Source organism: Lissotriton vulgaris, chromosome 10 (assembly GCF_964263255.1).
Source record: "Lissotriton vulgaris chromosome 10, aLisVul1.2, whole genome shotgun sequence".
Lineage (NCBI taxonomy): Eukaryota > Metazoa > Chordata > Amphibia > Caudata > Salamandridae > Lissotriton > Lissotriton vulgaris.
The window spans coordinates 118,358,877-118,385,336 of NC_141698.1; the positions used below are offsets into that span (position 1 = coordinate 118,358,877).

The 26,460-nt window shown below is 45.1% G+C and overlaps 1 protein-coding gene across 8 annotated transcripts in view; it reads left to right on the forward strand.

Annotated features, from left to right (window-relative positions):
* The window catches only part of RNF216 (ring finger protein 216), a 776,933-nt gene that overhangs the window by 103,859 nt on the left and 646,614 nt on the right, over positions 1-26,460 (forward strand). For all 8 annotated transcript variants that reach the window (XM_086940659.1, XM_086940658.1, XM_086940657.1 and 5 more), the window contains one exon: positions 14,130-14,894. In XM_086940659.1, coding sequence (XP_086796785.1) covers positions 14,130-14,894 — 765 coding nt within the window. The remainder of the gene's footprint in view (positions 1-14,129; positions 14,895-26,460) is intronic.

The window sequence follows — 26,460 nt, forward strand, 5'->3', positions numbered from 1 at the left end:
ATGAAATGTTAAAGTCAACCTGATAACTCTATCTGGTCCATTTCAATTTTCGTCTGATAGCATATGGAGAGCAGTCAGTGGATCTGGTGTGTCGAGCTGTTGACCACTACCTGGGATAGTGCATGGGCAGGAATACACCGCTTGTGGCGACCATTACGTCCCATGTTTGACACATCTGTATAATGAGCTAGAACAGGGGGCAAATACAAGTTTAACGGTATTAAAAAACATGGAGAGCGTGCTAAAATTTAACATTAGGCAATCGATTACATGTACAGTGCATGAGGAGGAAGCAGCACGTGGCGCACTACTTACAAAATGAAAGGCGTCAGGATTAACCAATTTGCCCAGAAACAACGGCTACCAAGGCAAGTTATTTGATATACAAGAGCTTGAAACTGTGCTAAAATACACTATTGCGGAAAACATTACTTTTGCAATGCATGGGGCACGTTACGCACTATTTACACTATGAAAACTACATCGCATTAACTTCAACAGCATGTAGCACACTGCTGCGGGAACGGCCATGTGGCGCTTGGCAAAATAAATAAATGCAGCACGATTAGTTATTTGCACAGAAGAAAGGATAGCAAATCAAGTTTAACATTAATAAAAAATATGGAGAGTGTGCTAAAATACAACATTGGCCAATCGATTACATGTGCAGTTCATGGGGAGGAAGCAGCACGTGGCGCATTCCTTAAATAATGAAAGGCTGCAGATTTAAATTTGATTTGCCCAGAAACAACGGCTATCAAGGCAAGTTATTCAACATGCAAGTGCTGGAAACCGTGCTAAAATACACTATTGCTGAAAACATTACTTTTGCAATGCATGGGGCAGTACGCAGTACTTTCACAAGAAAAACTAAATCGCATTAACTCTAATAACACGTAGCACACTGCTGCGGGATCGGCCACGTGGCGGTTGGCAAATTAAAGAAACGCAGCAAGTGTTTTGCATAGAAACAAAGGTTACAAAGTCAACTTTAACAATATAAAAAAGCAGGAAAGCGTGCTTAAAAACAGAATTGCCAAATCGAACAAAAATCTACATTTACGCAGTACTTAACGATCGTTCAGATTAATTAACGTAATTACCCTTAAAAAAAGTGCTCACCTAGGAAGAAGTGGATACGAACACTATCAATGGCTATGACTACGGAATAGGAAAAGTTCGAGAAGGTTGGAAGGTTATAAATGCTTTTCAGAACGATGATTGGTTGAGCATGATGTCACTGGGTGTGAGAGCTTTGATTGGGCATGTTGTAATTGAGCATGCGCAAATAAAATGAAATACGTTAGGGGTACACGGCCAGATGGTGGGACTTATTGTGCGCATGTTCAACATTAACATGCATGTGCTACCACAAAGACGCATGCGAAAAGTGAAGGCTACGCCAACGGGGTAGACACACAGATGGGGATTGGATATAATATCTAATTGTCAAATTTTAAAATACAATAATATTCGTTAAAAATCACTACTGTAACCAAAAAAGCTTTTACTCAACTGTTTACAGAAGATGTCCAAGAACGTCGCATAATACCTACATCTCGCATATGCGCCAGGAGTCGCGACGAAGTCTCATAGCAACCGCGTTGCAAAACTCATACCTGTCGCACACCCTGCGCAGATCCTAGACAGTGACCCTAAAATGAGAAACCAAATAATAATACAAATAAAAAAAAAAATTAAGTACATTATAAACCATATAAAATAAAAAATGTTTATGTAAAAAAAATGTGAAATGTAATTAAAAAATAACATTTCTAAAAATAAAAATATTTTAAAAAGTAGTTAAAAAATATTCAAAACAATAAATATAATCAAAAATTATCATTTAAAAAAACCTTGGAAATTCACTGAATAAACCATAGGTTTCACAACTGTTATAGTTAGGAATTAGCATTAAAAAAAACAAAGATTCTATGAAAAAAACCATAGGTTTCAAGGGTGTTATAGTCAGCTAGACATTTCACTCATATAAAACCATTGAAATTCCCCTGTTATAGTTAGTTGTACTAACTATAACTCGTGCGCCTGCAATCCACTGCTGATGATGTCACATATCACATCATTCATGACATGGTCCGTGACATTGCAAATTGCAGCTCCCCGTGTGGAAAAGCAATGCCGGCTTTCGCAGGACGCGGGGACCCGGCGGGACCGTGGGGGGATTGGGGACCCCTCCCCCCCCACACGGTCCCCAACGGAGAGGGCCAGCCCCGGGGGATGGGTTCCCCGAGGCTATTAGTGGCCCGGGAGGGGGAACCAAGCGGCCATATATAGAAAAAATAAATAAATAAACACATGCCGGCCCCGGGGGATGGGGTGCCCAGGTCCGTAAATTACCTAAGGAGGGGGGCAAGGCAGTCCCCCTCCATATGATAAAGATTAAAAAAAGGGGCATCCTCCGGGGGATGGGGTCTCCGGGGCTGATTATGGCCTCGGGCGGGGGGCCACGCGGACCCCTTCCTGAATTTTTCAATTTAATAAATAAATTAGGGGGCAGTCCCTGGGGGATGGGGTCCCCAGGGCCCAAAAAAAAGAAGGGGGTCTACACAGCCCCCCTTCTTAAAAAGAAGAAAAGACCTGCACTCTGCAAACGCGCCCCTGGCACGTTTGCAGATGGGAAACTAATTCCCCTAGAGTACTGGGGGTCCCTGGGGCCAAACTAGCCCACCTGGAACCTCCAGTAGGCGCCAGGGGGCTGGGTTGCAGAGAGGTGTTATAAGGCCACGCCCCTTTTTACACCTCTCTGCAACACAACTCTGTGGCGCTTAATGGAGGTAGCTGGTGGGCTAGTTGCACCCCAGGGACCCTCGGTATTCAAGGGGAGTTTATCCCCCAACTTAAAACGCGCCACAGGCGCGTTTGCACAGTGGTGAAGGGAGGGGGCAGGGCCTGTGGTGACCTGTCTGCAAACATGCCCTGTGGTGCGTTTTAAGTTAAGGAATTAATACCTCTTCAATCTTGAGGGTCCCTGGGGACCAACTAGCCCACCAGGTACCTCCAGTAAGCGCCACGGAGCTGGGTTGCTGTGTTGTAAAAAGGGGCGTGGCTTCTGAACCCATCCGTCACGCAGCTCTCTGGCGCATACTGGAGGTACCTGGTGGGCTAGTTGGCTCCCAGGGACCCTCCAGGATTGAGGAGGAATTAATTCTCCAACTTCAAAACTCGCCACATGGCGCGTTTGCAGACATGTCACCTCAGGCCATGCTCCCTTCCTTCACCATTGTGCAAATGCGTCAGTGGTGAGTTGTAAGTTGGGGAATTAATTCTCTTTCAATACTGAGGGTCCCAGAGGGCCAACTAGCCCAACAGGTATCTCCAGTATGCGCCAGCGAGCTGCGTTGCAGATGGGTGTTCAGAGGCCACGCCCCTTTTTACAGCTCTCTGCAACGCAGCTCTGTGGCGCTTACTGGAGGTACCTCGTCGGCTAGTTTGAGCCCAGGGACCTTTAGGATTCAAGGGAACTTAATCTCTCAATTTAAAACTGCCACAGGCCGCGTTTACACAGTGGTGAAGGGAGGGGACGGGGCGTGAGGTGACATGTACAAACACGCCCTGTGGCGCGTTTTAAGTTGGGGAAATAATTCCCCTTCATTCCTGAGGGACCCTGTGGTCCAACTAGCCCACCAGGTGCTTCCAGTAAGTGCCACTGCAATGGTGCTTACTGGAGGTACCTAGTAGGTAATTTGCCCCTAGGGACCCTCCAGGATTCAAGGGGAATTATTCTCCTAACTTAAAACTGCCACAGTGCGTGTTTACACAGTGGGGAAGGGAGGGGATGTGGCCTGAGGTGATGTGTGCAAACACTCCCTGTGGCACGTTTTAAGTTGGGGAAATAATTCCCCTTGAATCATGAGTGCCCCTGGGGCTAACTAGCAAACCAGGTACTTCCAGTAAGCACCACTGCGCTGCGTTGCGGAGGTGGTCCAGGCCATGCCACTTTTTACGCTTCTCTGCAACGCAGCTACGAGGCGATTACTGGAGGTAAATAGTGGGCTAGTTGGACCCTAGGGACCCTCCGGATTCAAGGGGGCTTAATCTCCCAACGTAAAATGGCCACAGAGCGTGTTTGGACAGTGATGAAGGGAGGGGACGGGCCTGAGATGACGTGTGCAAACACGCCCTGTGGTGCGTTTTAAGAGGTAGTTTAATCCCCCTGCCCTATTATATACTAGGGGCTTACAGGAGGAGGTCCTGCTAATCACAGGGGGACCCCCAACACATAGTGTTCCCTAGTGTATGTAGGTATTTTCACTGTATTCTTAGTGTCTTTTAACATAGCACTGGCTCTAGGACTGGTTAGTCTGACTCAGTTACCACCAGTATCCGTCTGAAAAAAAATTGAGGGTACAGAATGCTTTTGCAATAAGGCTTCTTTGTGCTCTTCTGTTTCTTTCTGCACGTTTTCCTTCTTCCGCACTTTTCTTCGTCTTCAAGGACTTCTGTTGCTTCTTTCTGCATTTCCTTTTTTTCTTACTGTACGTTTTCTCTTCTTTCTTCACATGTCCTATCTCTGTAGGCATATTTAGAAATTATTTTAAAAACCTTTGAAATTCATGAGTGATGTCACTGACCATGTCATGAGTGATGTAATATGTGAAGTCACCAGCAGTGCATTGCGGGCGCGAGTTATAGTTAGCTGAACTAACTAGAACGGGGGAATTTCAATGGTTTTGTACGAGTGAAATGTCCACCTAACTAGAACGCCCCTGAAACCTATGTTTTTTTCAGTGAATTTCTAAGGTTTTTTAAATGCTAATTCCAAACTATAACATGCCTGAAACCTATGTTTTTTCAGTGAAAAAAAATAATATATATATATATATATATATATATATATATATATATATATATACACGCTAAATAGATTGGGCACTATATATGCAGTTCATTATGGAAAAGAGTGGTTTGCAAAGCAACTATGCGAAACATCCATTGTTATGGTAATAACATTTATTAAGCGCTTGTATACCCTGAGAAAAAACATGACTAGAAGAAGCTATTAATTATAAAACAGCCAAGTTCTAACATTCTGACCTGTAGACTGGAACATGCACTTTCAACACCAGTAGCAGCCAGCCAGTTAACTCCCTGGTGATCAGCAGTTTAATACAAGGTTCTGATGTGCAACTAGAGTGCTTATATTCTAAATTTATGCAACTCTGACCGCCATCTTGATGGAATCAAAGTGGAAAAGTGTAAGCATTTTCTACTGAGGATACTGCAGTACATGAAGGGATTAGGGAGCTTCATAACAAATTAGTTTCCCCAGGATGGCCATCAAAGAGAGAAGAGCCCAAATGTAGCCAAAGTATAACCCAATGATATGTGTACAAAACTTCTTTTTTTTATTTTATTTTTTGTAGTTTGATATAGTGCAGACTTGAACTGAAGGTATTGGAGTGCTTTACATGAGCATTAGTTACATTACACTAGGCCACATTTATTTTGGGTTTTAGGCATGGTGAGATTAAGTGATTTGCCCAGAATCACAGGATGTCGAGCTGACACTGAAACATGGACCTGGTTTCCCAGTTGCAAAGGCTGTGGCCATAACGCAAAATATAATCAAGTAATCAACTGGTTAAAAAACATCAAGATAGCAAATAATTTAAAATATCTTTTTCGCTATTTGAGAACTCAGAAAAAAATGCCCTCATTTTAGTATTATACAGCACTAACCATAATTTGTGTTGGAATAAGAGCCTCTCGTTTTTATAATTTCTAAAGGAAATGCTTTAGGTATTACAGTTTTGATTACATCAAGATGACTTCAAGTGTCCCACACTTTTCTAATAAATATATAGAATGTTAGTAGTCTAATTGTTAATTGGAATGCTGTGGGGAGGCAGATGTCAGGGCCACAGACTCCGATAATTGCGGGCAGGGAGGGTTGTGTAGAGGCAACCAGTTGATCATGATGGGCAAGCGGGAGGGGAAGTGGCAACACAATGGACCATGGAGGGCGGGGATAAAGGGTGCATGGCCAACAAACCAACCATTATGGGCAGGCAAGGGAAGCAGTGGGAATATAGCAGAAGCAGAGGGCAGAAGGTGGCAGTAGCAGGTGCAATGGATCGTATGGGCAGCAAGCTAAGCACAGAGGCTAAGCAGGAGGGCAATAATGGGGCATAGAATTAGACAACAGAGTGCAGGGGAAGTGGACAGGGACATCAAGCTAAATGGTGGGCAGTGGCATCACATTGGACCATGCAGGGCAGGAGGAAGTGGGCTTGTGCATGGACTCTGACAACAGAAGGTAGGGAGGAGATGGATGGGGCAGCAAGCTGGCTGTTCATGGCAGGCGGGAAGGGCAGTGGCAGAACAACTGGCACACAGGGCTGCAATGAGGGAGCAGGGGCATGAACTTGGACAATGGATGGCAAGGAGGATGAGGGAGCAGCAAGCTTGGGATGGGGAAACACTGTGCAAAGCCCTTCTTCCTGCTCTCCCTCCCCCTGCAATACATTGTGATGGGCATTTTAATTAACGTTAAAAAAAAAAACTAGACTAGGAAGTGACAGATGTTATAGTTTGGAAATATAAAAAACCTTAGAAATTCACTAAAAAAAACAAAGGTTACAGGGACGGTATAGTTGGGTTCAGACTTTACACACACACAACCATAGAAATTCAAATGTTCTAGTTTGTTATTTGAAGTAACTATAACTCGTGCCCTAAGATAACTATAACTCACAACCTAAGGTAACTATAACTCACGCCCTCGCCATGCACTGCTTATTACCCCAGATATTACATCACTCATGACACTTTTTATGACATCATTGATAATATCACTGTTGAATTTGCAATTAAAGTATTGATGAGAACGCTGTGCATGGCCAGGATGCAAGTTCTAGTTACCTTGGGGCCCGAGTTATCGTTACTTTTAATAACTCGAAAGCTGGATTTCTATTGTTTTGTGTGTGTAAAATCTGAACCGAAATGTAATGTCCCTTTTTGTTTTTGTGTGTGTGTGTGTGTGTGTGTGTGTGTGTGTGTGTGTGTGTGTGTGTGTGTGTGTATATTTGTGTGTAGGTATATATATATGTATATATATGCTCTCGCTCTCTCTCTCTCATCTCTCCTTGCTCTTTCTCCCCGTGCTCTTTTTCTTTTTCTTTCTCTTTTTCTCTTCTCTTTTCTCTCATTTCTCTTTCTTTCATCTCTCTCTTTTCTCTTTCTTTTTTCTCTACAACTGGGAGTTGCCCCCCCCCATACTGGCAGTAGCCATTGGGTAGTTATAGTTGGAACTTTATTTTTCATAGGAAGAATTTTTTTTCTTTTGCCAATATCTTTGCCATTGCTTGATGAATCTTGACTAAATGTTCAAAACGTGTACTGTAGTTGGCTCCGCTGCTATGTTGAAACTTTCAGGGTGATCCACCTAGTGGGGGTCGAGAAAAAGGGGGTGGGGGGTCCGAAAACGCTTTTCCCCATTCTATGTCTATGGAGATATTGTATTTTCTGAACATGACTGCAGCCCGAACTATTGAATGGAATAACACCAAATTTGGCAGAAAGCTTGATAGTGAGAGTGCGGGAAAATTCTTGACTGCTTTGCTAAACGTACGTATGAATGTATGTATGTAATACCTTCTGGCAGTCGTCAGTAGGTAGTTATAGTTAGGACCAAAGTTTTCATAGCAAAATCGTTTATTGTTTTGCCAATAACTTTGGCCTGCTTGACGAATCTCTACGAACATTTCACAAAACCTCCCCTTTTTGGTTCAGCTGCTGTGTTGAAAATTTGGAGTGATCCATCAGGCGGGGGCAGAGAAATAAACGGGGTCCCACAATGCGTTTTCCCAATGTTATGTGTATAGGGCTTTTTCATTTTTTGTACATGACTACAGCCTGAATTGCTGAACGGAGTTACACCAAATTTGTCAGATAATCTTGATGTTTGTCCAGAAAGTGTACTTTTTGTGATTTGATGTAAATCCGTTCAGTCGTTTTTGCGATCTCTAACTTAAAAAATATAGATATCTGGGGATTCGAGTCCTTGCAGTGAACTCGCCAATCCTACTAAAATTTGATTGCCTGCCAACACTTCAACCAGGAAGTGTTGGCAGCCATCTTGGGACCCTGCTTGAAGCCGACCCCACTGCGGTTAAAAATCATTTTTTATTTTCAATTTTGCCGCAGACTCGCGGATGGATCTGCAAATCCGCGCAAAAATAATTTTTTGTTTTAAAGACTGAGGTCAGGGGCCGAAATGTGTCTGTCAGTTTGTTGGTTATGGTTGCTTATGAAATAAACTCATTAATCTCTCCAGTGTGCGCGAAGTTTCTTTTGGGAGTTTAATCAGTTAAACGCGAGATCACACTTGGGAGCCGAAGCACCCAGTGGCGACCTGAAGGCGAAGCTGAATATATACATATATTGCGGCTGTGTGTGTGTGGGGGGGGGGGTCCCCAAACTGTGGTAGAGCAAAAGAGTCCTCATGCAAGCACATATCCATATTACCAGAGGTCTATGGCTCTTAAGATCTATGCCTCCACAATCACTTGCTCGAGGACAGGATCCCAGAAGGCTAGGATACCAAACAACTAGGTATCTGATGACTATTCTTCCAGGTAGCATTGTGGCACCAGAGAGCTCATAACCTCTTAAAGGACCACCTTGAAGGTGTATTTGGCCTCCTGACAGCAGAAGCTAATTGGACTGTCTCTCCTCCTGCAGGGCCAGGCACCCTCATTTTCTCTCTCCGCAGGTAAGCAAAATGACTTTTATGCTCTTTAGGCAGACCAACCGCTCCTCCAGCAGAACATGCACACTTCAATGGCTGTCCCTTCACATCTGGAAAAATTGCTGCCAGACGGACACCAACCCCCTTCACCTCTGGAAGAATTGCTGCTAGACAGACACCAGCCTTGGATGCACAGACTGTCTTAAAGCATTCTGTGCAGCACTCCCTCCCTTTGTCAAGGAGAAGATGATACTGTAACAAAGCGGGCGTTTTGAAAAATACTTTTATACACATTTTCCAGACAGCAGAAGTTGATCCCCTGCCCAATGCTTTAGAACTGGTTTGTCAAGGTTTCTTTTCAGTGCTATATCCAGGCTGCTGTCCAGACAGTCTTTATGCAGATTAACACTTCTCACAGCAGGTAGCATGGGGATAGTATCCAAACAGGAATACACAAGGCATTGGCACAATGAGATGCAAGCTCTCTGCACCTGTAGGGCATCAGCCTTCCTGAAACCGCAATCTAAGACTGGCATAGAAAAGGGCAGACCTTTCCTGCAAACAATCCTCACCTTGAACAACAGACAGTGCAGTTCTACTTCTCACCCCTACTGCCCACCAAAAGGTAGTGCTCCCGGACTCACTCTACCACTAGTTTCAAGCTAGCCTAGATGATGAGGGGCAATATCCTGAAACCAGTCCCAGGATGCTTGTTTCTGGTCCAGGGAAGACCTGGCTTAGCAATTCGGGCTGGACTGTTCCCATGAGGAGCAGGGTCAAGACTGATTTGCATATGGCTGGGTCTAAACTGGGGTGGCATTGTGAGCAAAAAAACGATGGATTTAACCCAGATCTCTTGACTGGGGATGAATGTTTGATTTGTTCTGCATTCCGTCCATCGTTTGTGTGTCTTAGGAAGAACTAAGCTGCAGCCCTTTGCTGACAGTCTTTTAATAGTATTTCTAAAGGAAACCTTGTCCCTATTTTACTCTGGGCTGGACTGGCTCTAGCGGGCACCTGGCATTTCCCTGGTGGGTTGCTAGGGTGGGTGGCGGTTTTGGGTTATCAAAATATAATTAAATTCCACTTAATAAATTCTATACAACCCTTTTAATTAATGCATAATAAAGCCATTTTCTTTACTATGTGTAAATTCATTTTTTAATTTAAAGTCGATAAAAATATTTTTTTATTTAAATGAATTAAAGCCTTTATTCAAAATTAAGTTAATGGTGCTCAAGTAGGTTTTTAATTCTACATTTAAAATACATATATAAAGCTAATTTGAAATTATAGTTTACATAAAAATTTTCACTAATTTATTATGATGTTATAAACATTGTTTTAAAATAAACATGAATTGTCCCTATAGTCCTCTATAAACATCTCGACCGGATTATGTGATCTCTTTATGGTAAATGTGGAGAAAAAAAATAGCAAATGTTTTTCTTAAATATTAATGTCAATTAATTGCATATATTTTAAATGTAGAGCATACTAAAATGCTAGAGTACTATTACATTAATTTTAAATTGAATCTTTTATTAATTGAAATATTTGTGAGCTTATTATGTCTCTGTATTATTAAGTTTGTCAGCTCACCTTCGCTTAAGTGACCCATGAGTCATCTTCTCAGGTCTGGTTGATAGATCAGTACTGGAAAAATTAGGTCAAGAACATAGACTTGTTAGAAGTCACCTTCGAGTAGTAAGACTGCAGAGGAACCCTAGTCTCCAATTTGATTAGGACTTATTTGCCATGTCTCTGGTCTATTATGCTTTGTGACGTATGCTGTAGTACAATAAACATTATGGGCAGGAAAAGCTTGCTTCTCTAGAATCAACACATTGCTAGATTAATGAGACCTGTGTTGCTAATCAGAAATGTGCGATGGTGCTAAAAATCTGTAACAACCTATTTACCCGGGGCCTGGACCAATGAAAATATCACTTTTGCAGGATGGTCTTGCTTATGAAATATCAGTTGCAATTTCAATGGTGCTATTGTAGTCTCAATATGACTGTTTGCTATATAGACAAATGGCCGATCTGCCAACTTGCATGTTTACCTTAGTTTCAAAATTGTACTGTTAGTTCACTTTGGGAACCAAATCATAATTTACATGCAAAAGATGATATACTGTGAAAAACGAATTCCTTGCTTGTTTTTATGGTTTAGCTATTGCTTGTTCTCAGACACTGAATACTGAGTGATATTGTAATTGAAGGATAAAATGAAAGTTAAATATTGCCTTCATTCATATAAATGAATAAAGTATATTTGTAGATGTCAACATTGTCCGATATGTTTTATTTTTAGAATAATGGGTAATGAAGTTATTGTATGGCAATCTACAAATTGTACTCTTTACTGAATTCAGGGTTTTGTCTGTTTGTTATAAATAAATAACTTTGTTGTGTGAATTTAAATAGTCATAAAAAATACTAAAACAATCCTTTAGAAACCTTGGCAGTAATTGCTTAACTAGAAAAACTAATAGGAATTTTTTTAAAGCTTTTTTTGCAACCTCGGTTTTTTGAAAGCTCAAAAGATGCCTTTTTTTAACAAATTACTAATATTGAGTTATCCTTTCTATAAAGAACATGCATTTTGATATATGCATAAGAAACAATTTTCCTATTTTTATATTTTCAGAAACCATATATATGTTTTTCTTTTCTATTATGACAATGCACATCTTAAGAAGGGAAGAAAATAACGTGGATTTGAATTGGGTATCATTAATAATAGGTTTTAAAACCATCTCAAATGTCAAGCAGTTTTAGCACTGTCTGTATATGCCCACTAGTGTTAACTCCTATATGAATAGATCGTTTTAGTCAACAGTTTAAGCCTTAAGACCCTTGGGTAATTTAGTTATGTTTGTACTCTTTACCTTCTTTCAGAAAATTAATGTGTTAAAATCTGCAGGGGGTAATTTGATGGCTTTTGCACAGTTAAAATCATGGACTTGGAAGCCGTCTTCTACTCAAAAGAGATATGCGTATCATTTTACATTGGGTGCTTTAAAAAGAAATATTCATACTTATCTCGTTATACAATTCAAAATTGAAGAATACTTTCATGGACTAAGTTTTAATCTCTTGCAAGAAGGCTGTTCTCCTGGGCCATACAAGCACACATCAGGGCTTGACTAAGAAGGATAAGGGCAAGCTTTGACAAAGCTAGTAGGTTTGGGGTTACTTGCCTTCTCGACTTGTAAGTGCTTGTTTTGTCAGCCATTGTTTTTGTAAAACATTATTGTTCTGGGTACTGCTGAACCTGCCCCAATTTTTTTTTTTTTAACTTTCTATAAACGATAAAAAGAATACATTGCCAAAGTAGTCCCTAGTACTGAAACAAACTAGTATGTGTGCTTATATGCACTTTTGTAAAAGAGCAGAGTGCCATCACTCGCAGTAGTTAACCAGTAACTGAAGTGGATTGATCCTGTGACCCATGCCGTGTGCTAGAACTGGTGGAAGAGAAAAGCACAACAGGCTATTGGATGGAGAGGACTCGTTGAAAACCCTTGTATTTAGGTTGTTTATATCCCTTTAGTAAAATCAAAATGTGTTGACGAACGCCAGGCCTAAACATGGACCACTTGTTAGGTCTCGTGGCGTTGAACCGCGGTCTCACCAGAGACCTATTGTTATGGATTCTTCTTTCCAGGAGAGGGGACAGGAGCTGGCCGCTTGCTCGGAATTGAGCGGGCCACGCGCTCGCTGTGGCCAGCTCCAGTCTCCTCCTCTGGAAAGCTGCCACACAGCCACACCTCTCCCTGCAAGCATGCGCACAAAAACACACACACAAGCGCACCTACACGCACGCACACATACAGAGAACCCCCGCCGCCGCACACATACACACACACAAGGGCGCACACACACACACAAGCGCACCCCCCTCCCCCTCCAACTAAGCCCCACTTACTGGCTTTGTGGACTTCTGCAGACTCCGTGGGGCTCTCCCTCTGGCATGGGAGCCCGCATCACCAGCACTGCTTCTCTGGCCATCCGTGGGCGCGTGCGCAGGCTTCCGAAGGCGGAAGTCCCGCCCCACGTAAGGTTTCGGTTTTGTGTGATTACGTAAAATCTACAATCTGCGGCAATTAAACCGCAATGCGCGTTCGTTTACCACCACTAAGTGGCTGAGGCACCTCGCGCGCGGCGCAGACCCATATTGTGCGTAGGGCACGTGTACTCGGTCAAGCCATGTACAAGTAAGCGATCCTGACAGGGAAAAGGGCTAAATCAAGGCAACATGCTGCTGCAGTACGAAGTGAAAGTTCAAATGGAAGTGCATGGTGAGTACAGTACCTGGCCCCTGAGAGTGCACCGCCAGCGTCCGCGGGTACCGGGCAGAGAATCACACCGCCATTCCAAGAAATGCCAAAAATTATGTCCCTTTGGGAAAAACAATCCGAAGAGCAAAAATACAAATGCCAGACTGTCTCCTTGAAAGAGTACGCGTCCAGGGAGCGCAGTCACATGGGAAGTTTGCAGTTCCCTCTTGGAGCCATGCGGGCTCGCTCCAGTTCCCTGGCAACTCCACGCTGCAGGGACTTGGGAATGCTCCGATGGCAGGCAGCTCAGCCTCCGCCGCTTTCCTTCCCTTTCTTAAAACCCTTTTGTTTATTGGGAAACATGCTGTCAGTGTTGTCAACTACTGTGTAGGGAACGTGAATGGGGAAGATGCGAGCTGATTTCATTCTGGTGCTGCCACCGTTTGGCCGTCCGTGAACACGACACCTTAGTGAAAATAGCCCGCAGGTTCCAAGCCTTACGGGTTAACAGCAGACCGGCGCGCTTTCAGGGGCGACTTAATTACAATCGGATCCCCAATCAGTGCAAGGTTGAGCGCAGTGCTAGTTCTATCTCTTCCTTTCAGTCAATTCTTGAAGAGGAAAAACACGTTCCATTCCCCAATATATTGCCCCCACGGTCTCCAAGCAGACACACCCCTGTAGACCCTCAACTAAACGTTCAGAGGGGTCTCTTTCTTTCTCTCACTCTCAAGCACACAACCAGACACACACATGGATGCACACACCACACACACATTCCATATCTCACTGGTATCCAATTAAACCCATTTGTCGAGTTACACTCACTCCTGTAATCTCACCCCATCCACATTGCTCAGGTCACCCAAATTCCTGCACCCTCTACCACACTGCTTTCAAGAACAGCATACTCTTGCACACACTCTCGCTGCTCACCAATTCAAAGTTTGCTAAAAATGTTATGCAACGCATTGTCATACACAATGCCAATAACTCAAACTTTAATGCTGCGAGACCTATTGCATTGTAAATGCTTGGTTTACAATAGAGACTGTTAGATCAAAGATGTATATATAATAGCAAATTCTGCCACTCCAACTGTGACTGATTGTAATTTATTTTCATTTTCAGGTGCATAAACAGAAAGCCTTACGACCAAACGTCATCAAACCTGCAGCACTGTGGCGTAATTCTATCAAGTCCAAGGAAGGAGAAGATCCTCGAAAGCTCTTACCTGTGTACAGGAGGCCAATTCATCCAACAGAGGATGGTGCTGGGACAAGCAAAGACCAGGATCACCAACTTGCAGGGCAATCCAATCTTCGACTGGGAAATAGGGAACACATTTTTAAAGCTGAGCCAAGTTTCTTCCCACCTCTACATATAGATAGACAAAATCATGTCCTGACTGACATCATTAAACTGGAAAAAGCTGACGTCCCATTGGAACTTAGTAATTACATCCCCAACCAGCCAATAGCAAATCCAGAACTAGAACAAACTGGTGCTAGGGAAGAACAGATTGTAGCAGACAACAGCTGGCTCCGTCTTCCTTCTCATCTCCAGCCTCATGTCCTTGAGCCAGATATTGTTAGTGATCATACTTATCCCAAGCAAGAACAAGAGGTGAAACAAGGGGTTGTGAAAAGGCTGTTCCCTGAAATTACCTCACCATTTTTGCAACCGGACCCACTCCATAATGTCCCATTAGGCCCTGCTTTATCACGGTTTACTTTTCCCCAAGAAGGACAAGGCTTAAATCCAGAAGGACTAGAAAACGAACAGCCTGGTCCAGCCTTCCCTGATCAAGCACCACATGAACCTGAATCCCCAAATGGTGAAGAAGTTGCCAATGTGCCTGATAAGGAACAGATTTCACTACTAGTCAAAGAAACGGTAGGTGTTCTACCTCCCTGAGTCACCAAGGCAAATGAGAATGCATGTTTAAGCTGTTTTTTTACTACATAAGTGTTATAGTTATAACGCTGTGTAAATGAAATGGTCAATATTTAAATTTGCATTGAGGTGATAGGTTTTCCGAACAAATGTTCTGTTTTATTTGTCTGCGTTTGAGGCCTTATGTGATAGACCTCTAGCAGCAGATTCCTTATCTTTGAATTTCCCAGGCATCTGACTAGATCTGGAAGATTTTTATTTGAGCAATACCCCTTTATTCCAGTAGGTGGCGTCAGTTGGCTCAGTGAATGTTGGCATCGTCCGTGCCAAATGTGAAGTCTGCATCACCTATATAGGCGCGACCTCGGCACGCTGACGTCCGTGCTTTACTTTTTGTGCCAGTCAAGTGCTGATATGTGAAAAGAGCCACAATCTGTCACTTTTTAATAGTTTTTTTCGACCTTTTTGTTGACCGCTTTTTGGTGTGTTGGAATGTCCTGTAGTAAGACTTCGGGGTTCAAGCCGCGTGGCGCTTGTCATCATTCAATGTCTGTGACTGACCCCCATTTGGTCTGCTTATGGTGCTGGGGGGCGACCACGACTCCCCATGTCATGCTGCGACTGCCGGGCCATGGCATGAGGGCTTTGTGGGAATGGTCACTAAAGATGATCGCGGCCCGGCAGTCGACGCCATGCCCGACTCCTCGGAGATCATGGTCATGCTCGAGAGTAATGTCCCGGTACCACCCCAAGAGTTCCAGGTCTTCACCTCACTCAGTGTCGTCTGGGTATTCAGGTAAGAGACACAGAAAAACACAAATCGATGTGTGCTTCGATTTCTCCCCATCTGTCGGCAGGTAACGACGAAAGAACATCACTGCTCAAAGCCTTGTTCTCCGGAACCTGTACTTTGGCCGACTTTGTCTCCCCGCTTTTCTGGAAGCCAGATGGACCCCTGCTCAACTAAAGGAATTTGCCTTATTTTTGAGCTGCCTGACCCCTACGTCGTGCCATTAGTTGCCTATGTGGTTATATGCTGGCAGCTCCAGTGACAATCTACACTCTAACCGCCCCCCCCCCCCGAAACCCCCACCCTCCCCCCCATGGATCCGGAGATGGATCCATACTGGCATTGGTCGTACCACTACGACCTTCCCCATTACTGGTTCTGACTCCGATGCTCCTGGCGCCCCCCCACCCCATTCTGATTCTTGACAACTCTTACCAGTGTCTATCCTAAACTTTTCCTGGACGGCTAGCATTGGGATGATTGGGAGGGGTCGCTGGACCCTTTAGAAGACTAACCTTATGAGGAAATGGACTGGTATGAGGAATTGGTTGAGCTCAGTGGCCTGTATACCTCCCTGGACACTGTCATGTTTTCTCCTACTACCGTGGCCATGGAGGAGGGTGCATCCTATGCAATGGTGGTGTGTAGAGCAGCTAATGTCCTTGACATTCAGCTCACCACAGTGACGGTCAGGATTACCCTCTTGACCAAGCTGCTACAACCGGCGGCTTCCTCTTCAGAATCCTTGCTCTCATTCAACAAAGCCCTCACAGACTTCCTTCTGGGAACCTGCTTCAAACCCAGCACAGGGGCTCCAGTGAACAAGACTATCTCCTGCTGCCACTGCTCTGCCCAGGCTACCCAGACTTCCTCACTACCCTCCCAGCTACCCCACCCCCAAGAGAGCTTGGTGGTCCATGCCGCAACTTCCCATGGTGCATTCTCTGCCCCTCCCCCAGACCAGTAATCCAAGAGGCTGGACAGTGGGGGCAAGAATTTTTTTTTTATTCGGCCAGCCTTACATTGCAGTCAGTGGAAAACCACATGCTTATTGGGCCATTATTCCCACTTTCTCTGGAAAACAGGTGTGTAAGTGCTGCCATGGTTCCCTGAGGAGAACAGGGTCCTCCTCTCCCAAGCCATAACAGACTGGAGAGATGCAGATAAGTTTGCTATTCGATGTGGCTTAGACACACAGATTAGCTGGGCAGAGCAAATTCTATGACGGCTGTTAGATGCTGCGCCTGGCTGAGAAAATCTGCCTTTTCAGGGGATGTCCATGCTTCACTTATGGACATGCCCTTTGGATCGCATCCGTCTCTTTGGAGACAAGGCAGACATGGCGCTGGAGAGCCTTAAGGACTCACGGGCTACGGCCAAGTCCTTGGGCCCCTCAGCTGCCTCCTGCCCCCGGTCTGCCTTCCGCGGCTATGGAATGGGCTTTCAACTGCCCCAGCCACTGGGCTGCAAAAGTTTCACAAACCCTGCACAGACGCCGGCATGGGTCGGAAGGGCTGAGGTCCGGTCCAGCCACCCCTCTCCCCCCCCCCTGCCAGCTTCAGCCTTCACACCCGCCACCTTCAGCCTCCAAGCCCTCCTAGTCTTGCCCTTCAAAAACACAGGGATTCAGTTGGTATCTGGATCCGCCCTCACCTCCACCACTGGCAAAACCTTACTTCGGACAGGTAGGTTCTCCAGAGTATCAGATGGGGCTACTCCCTCCTGTTTGAGACCATCCCTCACTCCATGCCTCCATCCTTTGACCGGCTGAATGAGGATAGTCTCCTTTTCCTCCAGGTGGAAGTCATGGCTCTCTTGGCCAAGGGAGCCATAGAGAGGGTTCTTGTGCCAGACGTAGGCTGGGGTTACTATTCCCACTCCTTTCTGGTCCCAAAAAAGGACAAGGCACTTTGTCCTACTCTAGACCCACGAGCCCTCAACTACTTCCCAAAAAAGAAATCCAAGATGCTCATGTTGGCTCCGGTCTTGTCCACTCTGGACACAGGAGACTGGATGGTAGCGTTAGACTTTCAAGACGGATATTTTCACATTCCTGTCCTGCCTATCCACAGGTGTTATCTAGGATTCACGGTGGGCTACGAGCACTTTTTTTTTTATTGCATTTTTCCAATGTGTCAAAACATAAAACACTGCATGAATACTCAAGGCTATGAGCACTTAAGTTCACTGTGCTCTCGTTTGTCCTTACCAGCGCCCCTTGAGCGTTCACCAAGATGATGGCGGTGGCCTCAGCTCATCTGTGGAGATCCGGGGTGCCAGCCTTCCCATATCTCGACAACTGGCTGTTGAAGGCAGGCTCACCTTAGGCTGTTCTCTCACCTTCGGACCATGGCGGAACTTTTGCATCCACGTAATTTCAGTATCAGCGTGCTGAACTCCCTCTTAGATGCTCCATTTCATAGGTGCTGTTCTGGATGCAGTGCAGTTTCGGGCCTATCCTCCAGAGCGGCGAGTCCAGAATATTCAGGCTATGACACCGATGTTTCAAACTCTATCCTGGATTTCGGTGAGAATGAGACTGAGGCTGCTGAGCCTCATGGCCTCCTGGTGGTACATTTCAGATGACCTATGCGGGCTCTGCAGTGGAACCGGAAGTTCAAGTGGGCGCATCTTCAGTGAAATCTTTCCGACATGGTCCAGATCTTGTAGGGAACTGCACTAGACCTGCTGTGGTGGCTGTGGCAGCTCTCCCTTCCCCAACCAGATCTCATAGTAGTGACAGATGCATCACTTCTGGGATGGGGCAGCCATCTGGGAGAGGGGGATATCAGAGGACTCTGGTCTCCAGTGGAATCAACATGCTGGAGTTCAGAGTGATCCGATTGGCGTTGAAAGCCTTTCTACCCTCCATCAAAGGAAGGCTAGTTCTAGTGTTCAGACAACACCACCACCATGTGGTACTGCAACAAGCAGCGTGGAGTGGGGTCGTAAACTGCCAAAAAGCCCTGCGTCTCTGGACATGGCTGGAACAGCAGGGCATATATCTGGGCGTTCAACACCTGGCAGGTTCCCTGGACTCTAGCTCGGGCAAACTTAGCTGTCATTGCCTAGCGGATCACAAATGGCATCTCCATCCTTAGGAGGTGCAAGGTCTCTTTCAGCAGTGAGGAAAGCCTTGGTTAGATCTGTTTGCTTCCGCAGAGAACTCACAATGTCCGCAGTTTCGCATGTTGGTGTTTCTTAAGTAGCTCTCGCTTGGACACTTTTCGTCTTGAGAGGAGCTCAGGCCTCCTGTACACCTTTCCACCCATACCACACCTGCCCAGAGTTCTCAAGAAGATCAGGAATGATTTGGTTCAAATAATTCTTGTCTCTCCTGACCGGGTGCGGAGAGTCTGGCATTTCTGAGCTTCTGTAAATGAGCATCACTCTTCCGATCAGGCTACCCCTTCGGAGGATCATCTGTCGCAGTAGCAGGAGACGGTTCTCCTCCCGATCCTGGCAACTCTACGCCTTCTTACGTGGAGATTGAGTGGCGGCAGTTGGTGGCCTTTGACCTTCCTCTCGAAGTTTGTAATGTTGTTCTGGCAACTAGGTGTTCCTCCACTAAGATGGAATACGCCTGCTGATGGAAGAAATTTGTAATATATTGTAGAGAGCAGTTTATCAATTTTCTGCTTCCCTTTCTGATATTTTACTTTTTATTTTGTCTCTTGCCCATCAGGGCTCTCCTCCTGGCAACTTCAAAGGGTATTTGTCTACTTTATCTGCTTTCCAGAGGCTGCTAGACCAACCTCTTATTTTATTATTTATTTTTAAGTCACCCATTGTACATAGATTCCTAAAAGGCCTTGTTACAGTTGTTACCACCTTCCCCCTTCATTATGCCTCAGTGGGACCTTCATTTGTTTTTTACCTTTCTCATGTGTGCTCCTTTCAGCCCCTTTCACATTTGCCTTCCCCAGCTGCTACTCCAGCTGCTCACTATAAAACGAGCCTTTACTGTGGCAATCAAATCTGCCAGGAGGGTGAGCACACTTCAGGCTCTTTTTTCCAAAACTCCAAATCTGGTGATATTCTGTGACAAATTGGTGCTTCGCACTAGAGCCTCTTTCCTCCCGAAAGTGGTAACATCTGCAACTAGATACAAAACATGGGGGGATTGGGTGTCCCAGACTTCAAAGCCTACTATTACGCAGGTCAGTTACAATGGTTGGCATACTGGATTGCAGGACGGAACCTGCAGGAGATTAACATGACCCGGGGTGAATGGGAAAGAGGGATGCTCCACAAGCTGACCCCCGTCGACTGAGCCTCCGTTGCTAAAAGTTGCATTGATGTATTGGAAGAAGGCACTGCGATATACAAGGGGGCTAACCCCATTTGCCTCTAATATTTCACTACTGGGACTCCCTTTTCCGTTAGGGACCGTAACGATTCAGCATATATCCACCTGGATAGAAGCAGGCGTAGATACGGTGGGCATGTTATTTGCAGGTAACACATTGATGAATTATGATACATTTGTGAGGAACTGGGAGTGCCGAATAAATTATTTCTTCTCCATGACAATATAACTAGATATGTTCGGACCACATGGGTCCCTGAAGGGACGGAGCCACTGATACACAAATTAGTACACATGCAATATTTAATGGGTAATGGCAGTCATTTGACTAAATGGCTATATCGTGGAATTCAAACACATTCTGCGATATCATTACAGACCCTCTGTGAAAAATGTAATGTCACCTTAGGCCACAAATTAACGGACAAGGAATGGAGATGTATGATGAAATACCCGAGGAAGGTATTGCGAAATCCGGAGTTTAAATTCATTCGGCTTATGATTCACATCTTGCATACCTGACCCCCCCACAGACTTAAGTATGATGTTTCTAGGCACTGCTGACGTATGCCCCGGATGTCAAGTCTCTAATGCAAATTTATTCCATATGCTGTGGTCTTGTCCACTGTTGACATATTACTGGACAACGGTACACACAACATTATATGAGGTTGCCCCAGGGAGAGGGAAGTCATTTGTTTGAGTACTATATATTAGGATTACATACTAGAGCCAAGAAGGGGAACTCCGCACATAGATTTGCCAACTTGGCACTAATACTAGCCAAACGCACAATAACCATGAGATGTAAAGCGGCCAGAACGCCATTGGTGCTAGACTGGTATAATGAAGTTGTCATATGGGGTAAAGCTGAAAGTGCAGAGTTACAGAGGGAGGAACGGAGGGGACTGAGAAAAAAAACCTTTCTCAATGGAATGGAATGTGATGTTGGAGGAACTTGTAGCAACAGAGATACAGACGTTATAGAGGGGCAATGTTCAATTGCTAATGTTGTCAACAAAAGTATACGATGGAGAGATTGGGACGTTGTGATGCTATGTTATGACATAGGAAATACTTGCCGGACTTATGCCATCAATTATCACTGTTCAGTATTGTTGTGCTGACTGAAAAAGTGTGTATATATACATGCAGAACTCAGTCTGTGGGGTGGGGTTATAGTTGGATTAGGTTAAGATAGAGGGGTAGGAACTGACTGTGTAATACATTACGACGTTTAAATTGTGCTGTATGTCTGGAAGAAATGACGTCCCGGTAGTTTTTGTAACACTCTGAAAGTGTAAATGTCAAACTTGTATGACAATACCACTGGTACTTCAATGTCGATAATATCAATATTTATTTTATATTGAGTTCTAATGTATGGCACGTCAACGGTATTTGAACATGTATACCACAGATTAAGAGGTTGTATTAATCAGAAAATCAATAAAATGTTTTTAAAAAAATGTGGGACCTTGCCCACTTTCAATGCTTCTCTGTGTCCCACTAAAGAAGAGGAGTGACTCCACCTTTTGGACCCAAGAAGAGCGTTGTCTTTCTACCTTGAACATGCAACAGAGTTCCGGGTGGGTTACCAACTCTTTGTGGGGTACGTTGGAGCGAAGAACGGTCGGGCGGTGCAGAAGAAGCCCATCTCCCGATGGGTTATATTCTCCATCGAGATTTGCTATGCTCTGGCAAAAGAAGCAGTGTCCTGAAAGCTTAAGAGCTCGTTCCATCAGAGCTAAAGCTGCTACCACTGCACTGCAATGTGGGGTCCCAGTCCTAGACATCTGTCAGGCAGCAACGTGGGTATCTCTGCAACACGTTTACCAAGCATTACTGGCTAGACAGTTAAGTCCTCGGGGACGGTCATTTTAGCCGCCCAGTCCTGCAGGATTTTCTAGTCTAAACTTGTCTGCAGCCCTTTCTCCACCGGTGGTATTGCATGGGTATCTATTCAAAGGTAAGAAATCTGCTGCTGGATGTCTCTATGATGTAGAAGTTACTTCCCTTTGATAACGCCTTATCAGATAGAGACCGTATCTCTCTGCAGATTCCTTACCGACTCGCCCATCCTCCCCGCCCTGCAGACCAGTTTCTATGTTCAAGGTTGTTCTCTTTCGGGCGCGGTTTTTAAACACACCAATATCAATACGCTTCATGGCGCTGCGGTTTTGTCGCAGATGTCACTTCTGGTTTGGCCAATGACCCCCTGTGAAGCCGACCAACACCACCTACTGGCGCACAGGGGTATTGCTCCAAGTAGAAATCTTCTGGATCCAGTCTGATGTCCGGGAAATTCAAAGGTAAGGAACCTGCAGCTAGATACTGTCTCTACCAGATAAGGCATTACAGAAGGTAAGTAACGTGTTCTTCCAAGCCTACCCACCTGATCCACTTTAGGTAATGACTGTTTGCACTGCTCGCCTTCAGTTAATACATTTGACTTGTGCTCTCGTTATCAGCTCTTTCAGGCCATTGGTTCTTCTCAAAACCTATTCCATTACCTGGCTCTAACAGTGACTTCACAGTAATTTTGTGATGCTTCATCTTTTATAACTCGATCCAAACCACCATTACTTTGATCCTTTGGACCAACCCTGTTGTCAAATACAAACAAAGAGTTTGTTGCACTGGAAACCATCTCTTGTACAATTTAAATCACATAGTCTGCGTCTTGACTAGGGTCATGTTTGTCAACTGAAGCGATCATGTAAGGCTCCTGCCTTCTATATTTAGCAGAACGGGTATTACCAACGTTGAGGCTCTGAATTAACTGTGAACTTCAGATGAACGATTTGGTTGATTGTGTCAGGGCCTAAGGAAATGCTGACTCTTGTTTAAAAAGCAGCTGGCATTGTACGATGTTGCGTTGAGCCCACTTAACAGTAGTAGGAAGTAAATGTCTAGCAAGAGGATGCTAAGAGAAAATCCTAGTTATCTAATCTTGCATTGCAGCACAGGAGGCACTACCCCTCTTTGGAAGCAGATTGTGTGGGGCGTGTCAGTGACTGAGGAGAATGGATGCAGTCGTGGTTCCATAATGTCAAAGCCTTTGCCAGGCTGTGTTTTTTTTTTCCTTTTTCATTAATACAACACAAAAAGAAATCGTATACACATACAATATTTTCAAAAGATAAAATTACACAATGCTACCATACCAAATCCAATCTTATGAAATAATAACAAACAATGAGAACTAAATCTAAAATAAAACAAAGTCTCAAATAACTGAACTTATAAATATTTTTAGAAAGGAAAGTAATAATACAAACATTTTAATATTGAGGACACCTCATCCCAAGTCCAGGCCCCAAGCCTACCCCAGGTGTTTCAATTCCAGCAGAGGTCATTCTGACTTACCAGCCCCCCTCGTAGTGGCAGGTGACTAAGTGAGAAGGAGACTCTCGAGCTCGAAATGACATATAAGTGGTGTACAGACTCCAAAAGTTTTTAGGGCGATTCCTGGGTTGCAACAATTCATTATATACACTTGCCAGGCTGTGATTTTAAAGGAAATGGAGATACAGGAAATAGAGGACGTAGGTTTGAAGAATTACACTTTTGACTCTTGTGTGTGCATGTAGTGTTTGCTGGCTCCAGCATGACTTTCTTTTGTGAACGAGTTTTAATGCACCCTTTCTGTGGATGTTCATTGTTAGGTTATTTCTTTTGCTGATGTATTCATTTCTGTTGGCAGTTTCAAGAATGTGGATATTCGACAACCTATATAAGGCCATTCAAGCCAGAGCAAGACTGGAGCTCCAATTTGTGGCATACAAGTCATAGATTTTCACAGATCCCCAGCCACAGTCTTCCCGAGTTTCTCAGTAAATACTTTATTTCGGTCAGTGACCATAAAAGTCACATTAAATTAATAGGCAAACTGTTCAATATGTAGTTCTGTAGTAGGGGATCTCTGTGTATAGTCATAATCTTGTGAATAGTCCTGCCCATGTGCGGGGACCCCGGAGCAATCGAAATAGTCTCTTAAGTTGTCTTCTTCTGCAGTCCTGCATAGACACTTAAGAGAAAATCAAGACAAATCATGCAGCCTAAAACTATAAGGCTATATTGGCCAGCACTTCATCTCGAAGTGAAAAAGATTACAAAATGTGTAAAATGTCATATTATTTGGTTAAGTTTCACACCTAGAGAAACTCCCCTTCACAAAAATCCTTTGTCATGATTGAGAGGAAGCGTTGGACAAACAAGCCCCATAGGCTGCCATTATGTCTGGAAAAGGGATACCGTGCCTTTAAGGAACTCTCCAGAGACCCTCTGCATCCCAGGATGCACACCCAAAGGTCTTTTACTTTCAGTTCTTTTTTCCGGCTCCTGCTAGCAGGACCCTGGAGCATTGAGCTCTACCTTTTTTGGTATATCCTCAATTTTTGGAGCTTTTCCAGTGTTTTGAGTATTTCACTCGACGTCTGGGGTCTTCCTCTTCCAGTTGCTGTCTTTTTTGACCAGTTTTGCCACTGCTTTTCTGTCAAAATGCCAGCCTAATTCGAGTAGTGCCCTGAGTGTGGTAGGAAGAAGGCTAAATCTGACCCCCACAGAGTGTGCATACTCTGTCTCCCTTCTACCCATGTCCTTGACTCCTGTGATATGTCACTCTTTCTCCAAGAGGACCCTGCGTGACAGGGAGAAGATTTGTCTCCTAGGCCTGTAGCAGAGGAGACATCAAGAACCAGGTGGGACTTCTGGGCATGGAGAGACCCTGTCATCGTCCTCTGTCTGCATCAGCCTCTGGGGGGCTCCCCAGTCAAGAAAAGGCACCGGCACCGGTCGACGTCGAGGCAAGGCCCAGAAAGACTAGGTCAAGATCTAGAGTAAGGCATCGCTCTTGCAGTGAGCGTAGATCGTTGACTAGGTCACGTCAACCTCAGAGGAGGGAAAGGTCACGGTCCATGTACACGGACTCGTCCAGTGACGGGAGATACTCTCCCACTTTGTCGGACTCTCCTCCTACGAGAGTGTCGCCAGTGGAAGACATTGTGACTTTCCAGGATATGCTGCTGCAGGGGGCAGCGAAGTTGGGGGATCACATTGACTGTGCCCACCTCTTCCACTTCGATGATTTTTGAAACGTTGCAGCGCAGGCACCTCTCTCGCCCTGTGCTGCCTTTGGTGCCAGGACTGGAGGAACTGGCCATGGAGCTGTTTCCGACGCCGACCTCTGTGAAGTCGGCGCCGTCTCGACTTCAGAAGAAGTATAGACCCCCGGACTCTGATCCAGCCTTCTTAAGAACAGATCCTGTCCCGGATTCTGTCATTGTGACAGCAGCCAAGAAGCAGCACTCTACTGCCCCTTCGTCTACGGTCCCTCTTGACAAGGAGAGCCGTGAAATGGATTCGTCCAGAAGGAAAGTCTGCAGTACAGCTTCCACCTCGATGAAAGCAGCGAGTTCATCATCGCTCTTGGGACGGTATGATCGTTCCTTGTGGGAGTCCCAGCAGCAGTTCATTGAGCTCCTCCCAAGGGACAGGAGACTAGACTTCCAAGAGATATTGAATGAGGGCATGATGGTCTCGAATCAGGTCATCAGTTCGGCGGCAGACTCCTCTCTCCTGGCTGCTCATGGGTACTGCCTTGGCATAAACTTCAGAGGCCACTCCTGGTTGTGCCTGACATCGGTTAAACCAGAAGCGCAACAGCGGATTGCTAACTTGCCCTTCTCTGGATCTACCCTCTTCGGGACTTATGCAGATGAGGAGATGGCCCGCATGAAGGCGGAATAGGAAATGCTAGTAGCTGTCTTTTTGGAGAAAGTGAAGGAACAGCGGAAATCCTTCCGCCCCTTCCAGAGGCGTTACCCTTCCCAGAGAGATCAGCGAGGGCAAGGTCGCCAGGCTGGCAGCAACAGCAATACCAGCGCCATCCGTTCTAGAAACTTCAAACGGGCAGAGGCGGCCAGCAGGCCTCCTCGGCGAATAAGGGCCCGGCCGGGTCTAAGCCCTGAAGAGTTACTTTCCCCTCGTCCGTTACCCGCTCCGGTGGGGGGAAGCCTACAGAATTACTTGGCAGAGTGGAGAAAAATACTCCGGACTAGTGGGTGCTGAATATTGTTTGCAATGGATAGTCTTCGCTTTGTCAGCCCTCCTCCAGCTATTCCACCGGTTCGTTCGCAATACCAGCTGCGCGAACTTCAAGCGGAGGCCGATACCCTGTTGAGAAAAAGGGCGATAGAAGATGTCCCTCGGTCTCAAAGGGGAAAGGGTCTATGCTCAAGGTTCTTTTCGGTACGCAGAAAGGACAAAAACGAGTTCAGACACATTCTGGATTTGCGACAAGCAAACAAATGGATTTGCAGGGAGAAATTTTGCATGCTGTCCTTGCACCAGATTTATCCTCAGCTGCACCGAGGAGACTGGTTTTGCGCAATAGATCTGCAGGATGCGTACTTCCATGTGCCCATTGCACGGAAACACCGGAAGTTCCTGCGTTCCTGGTTGGC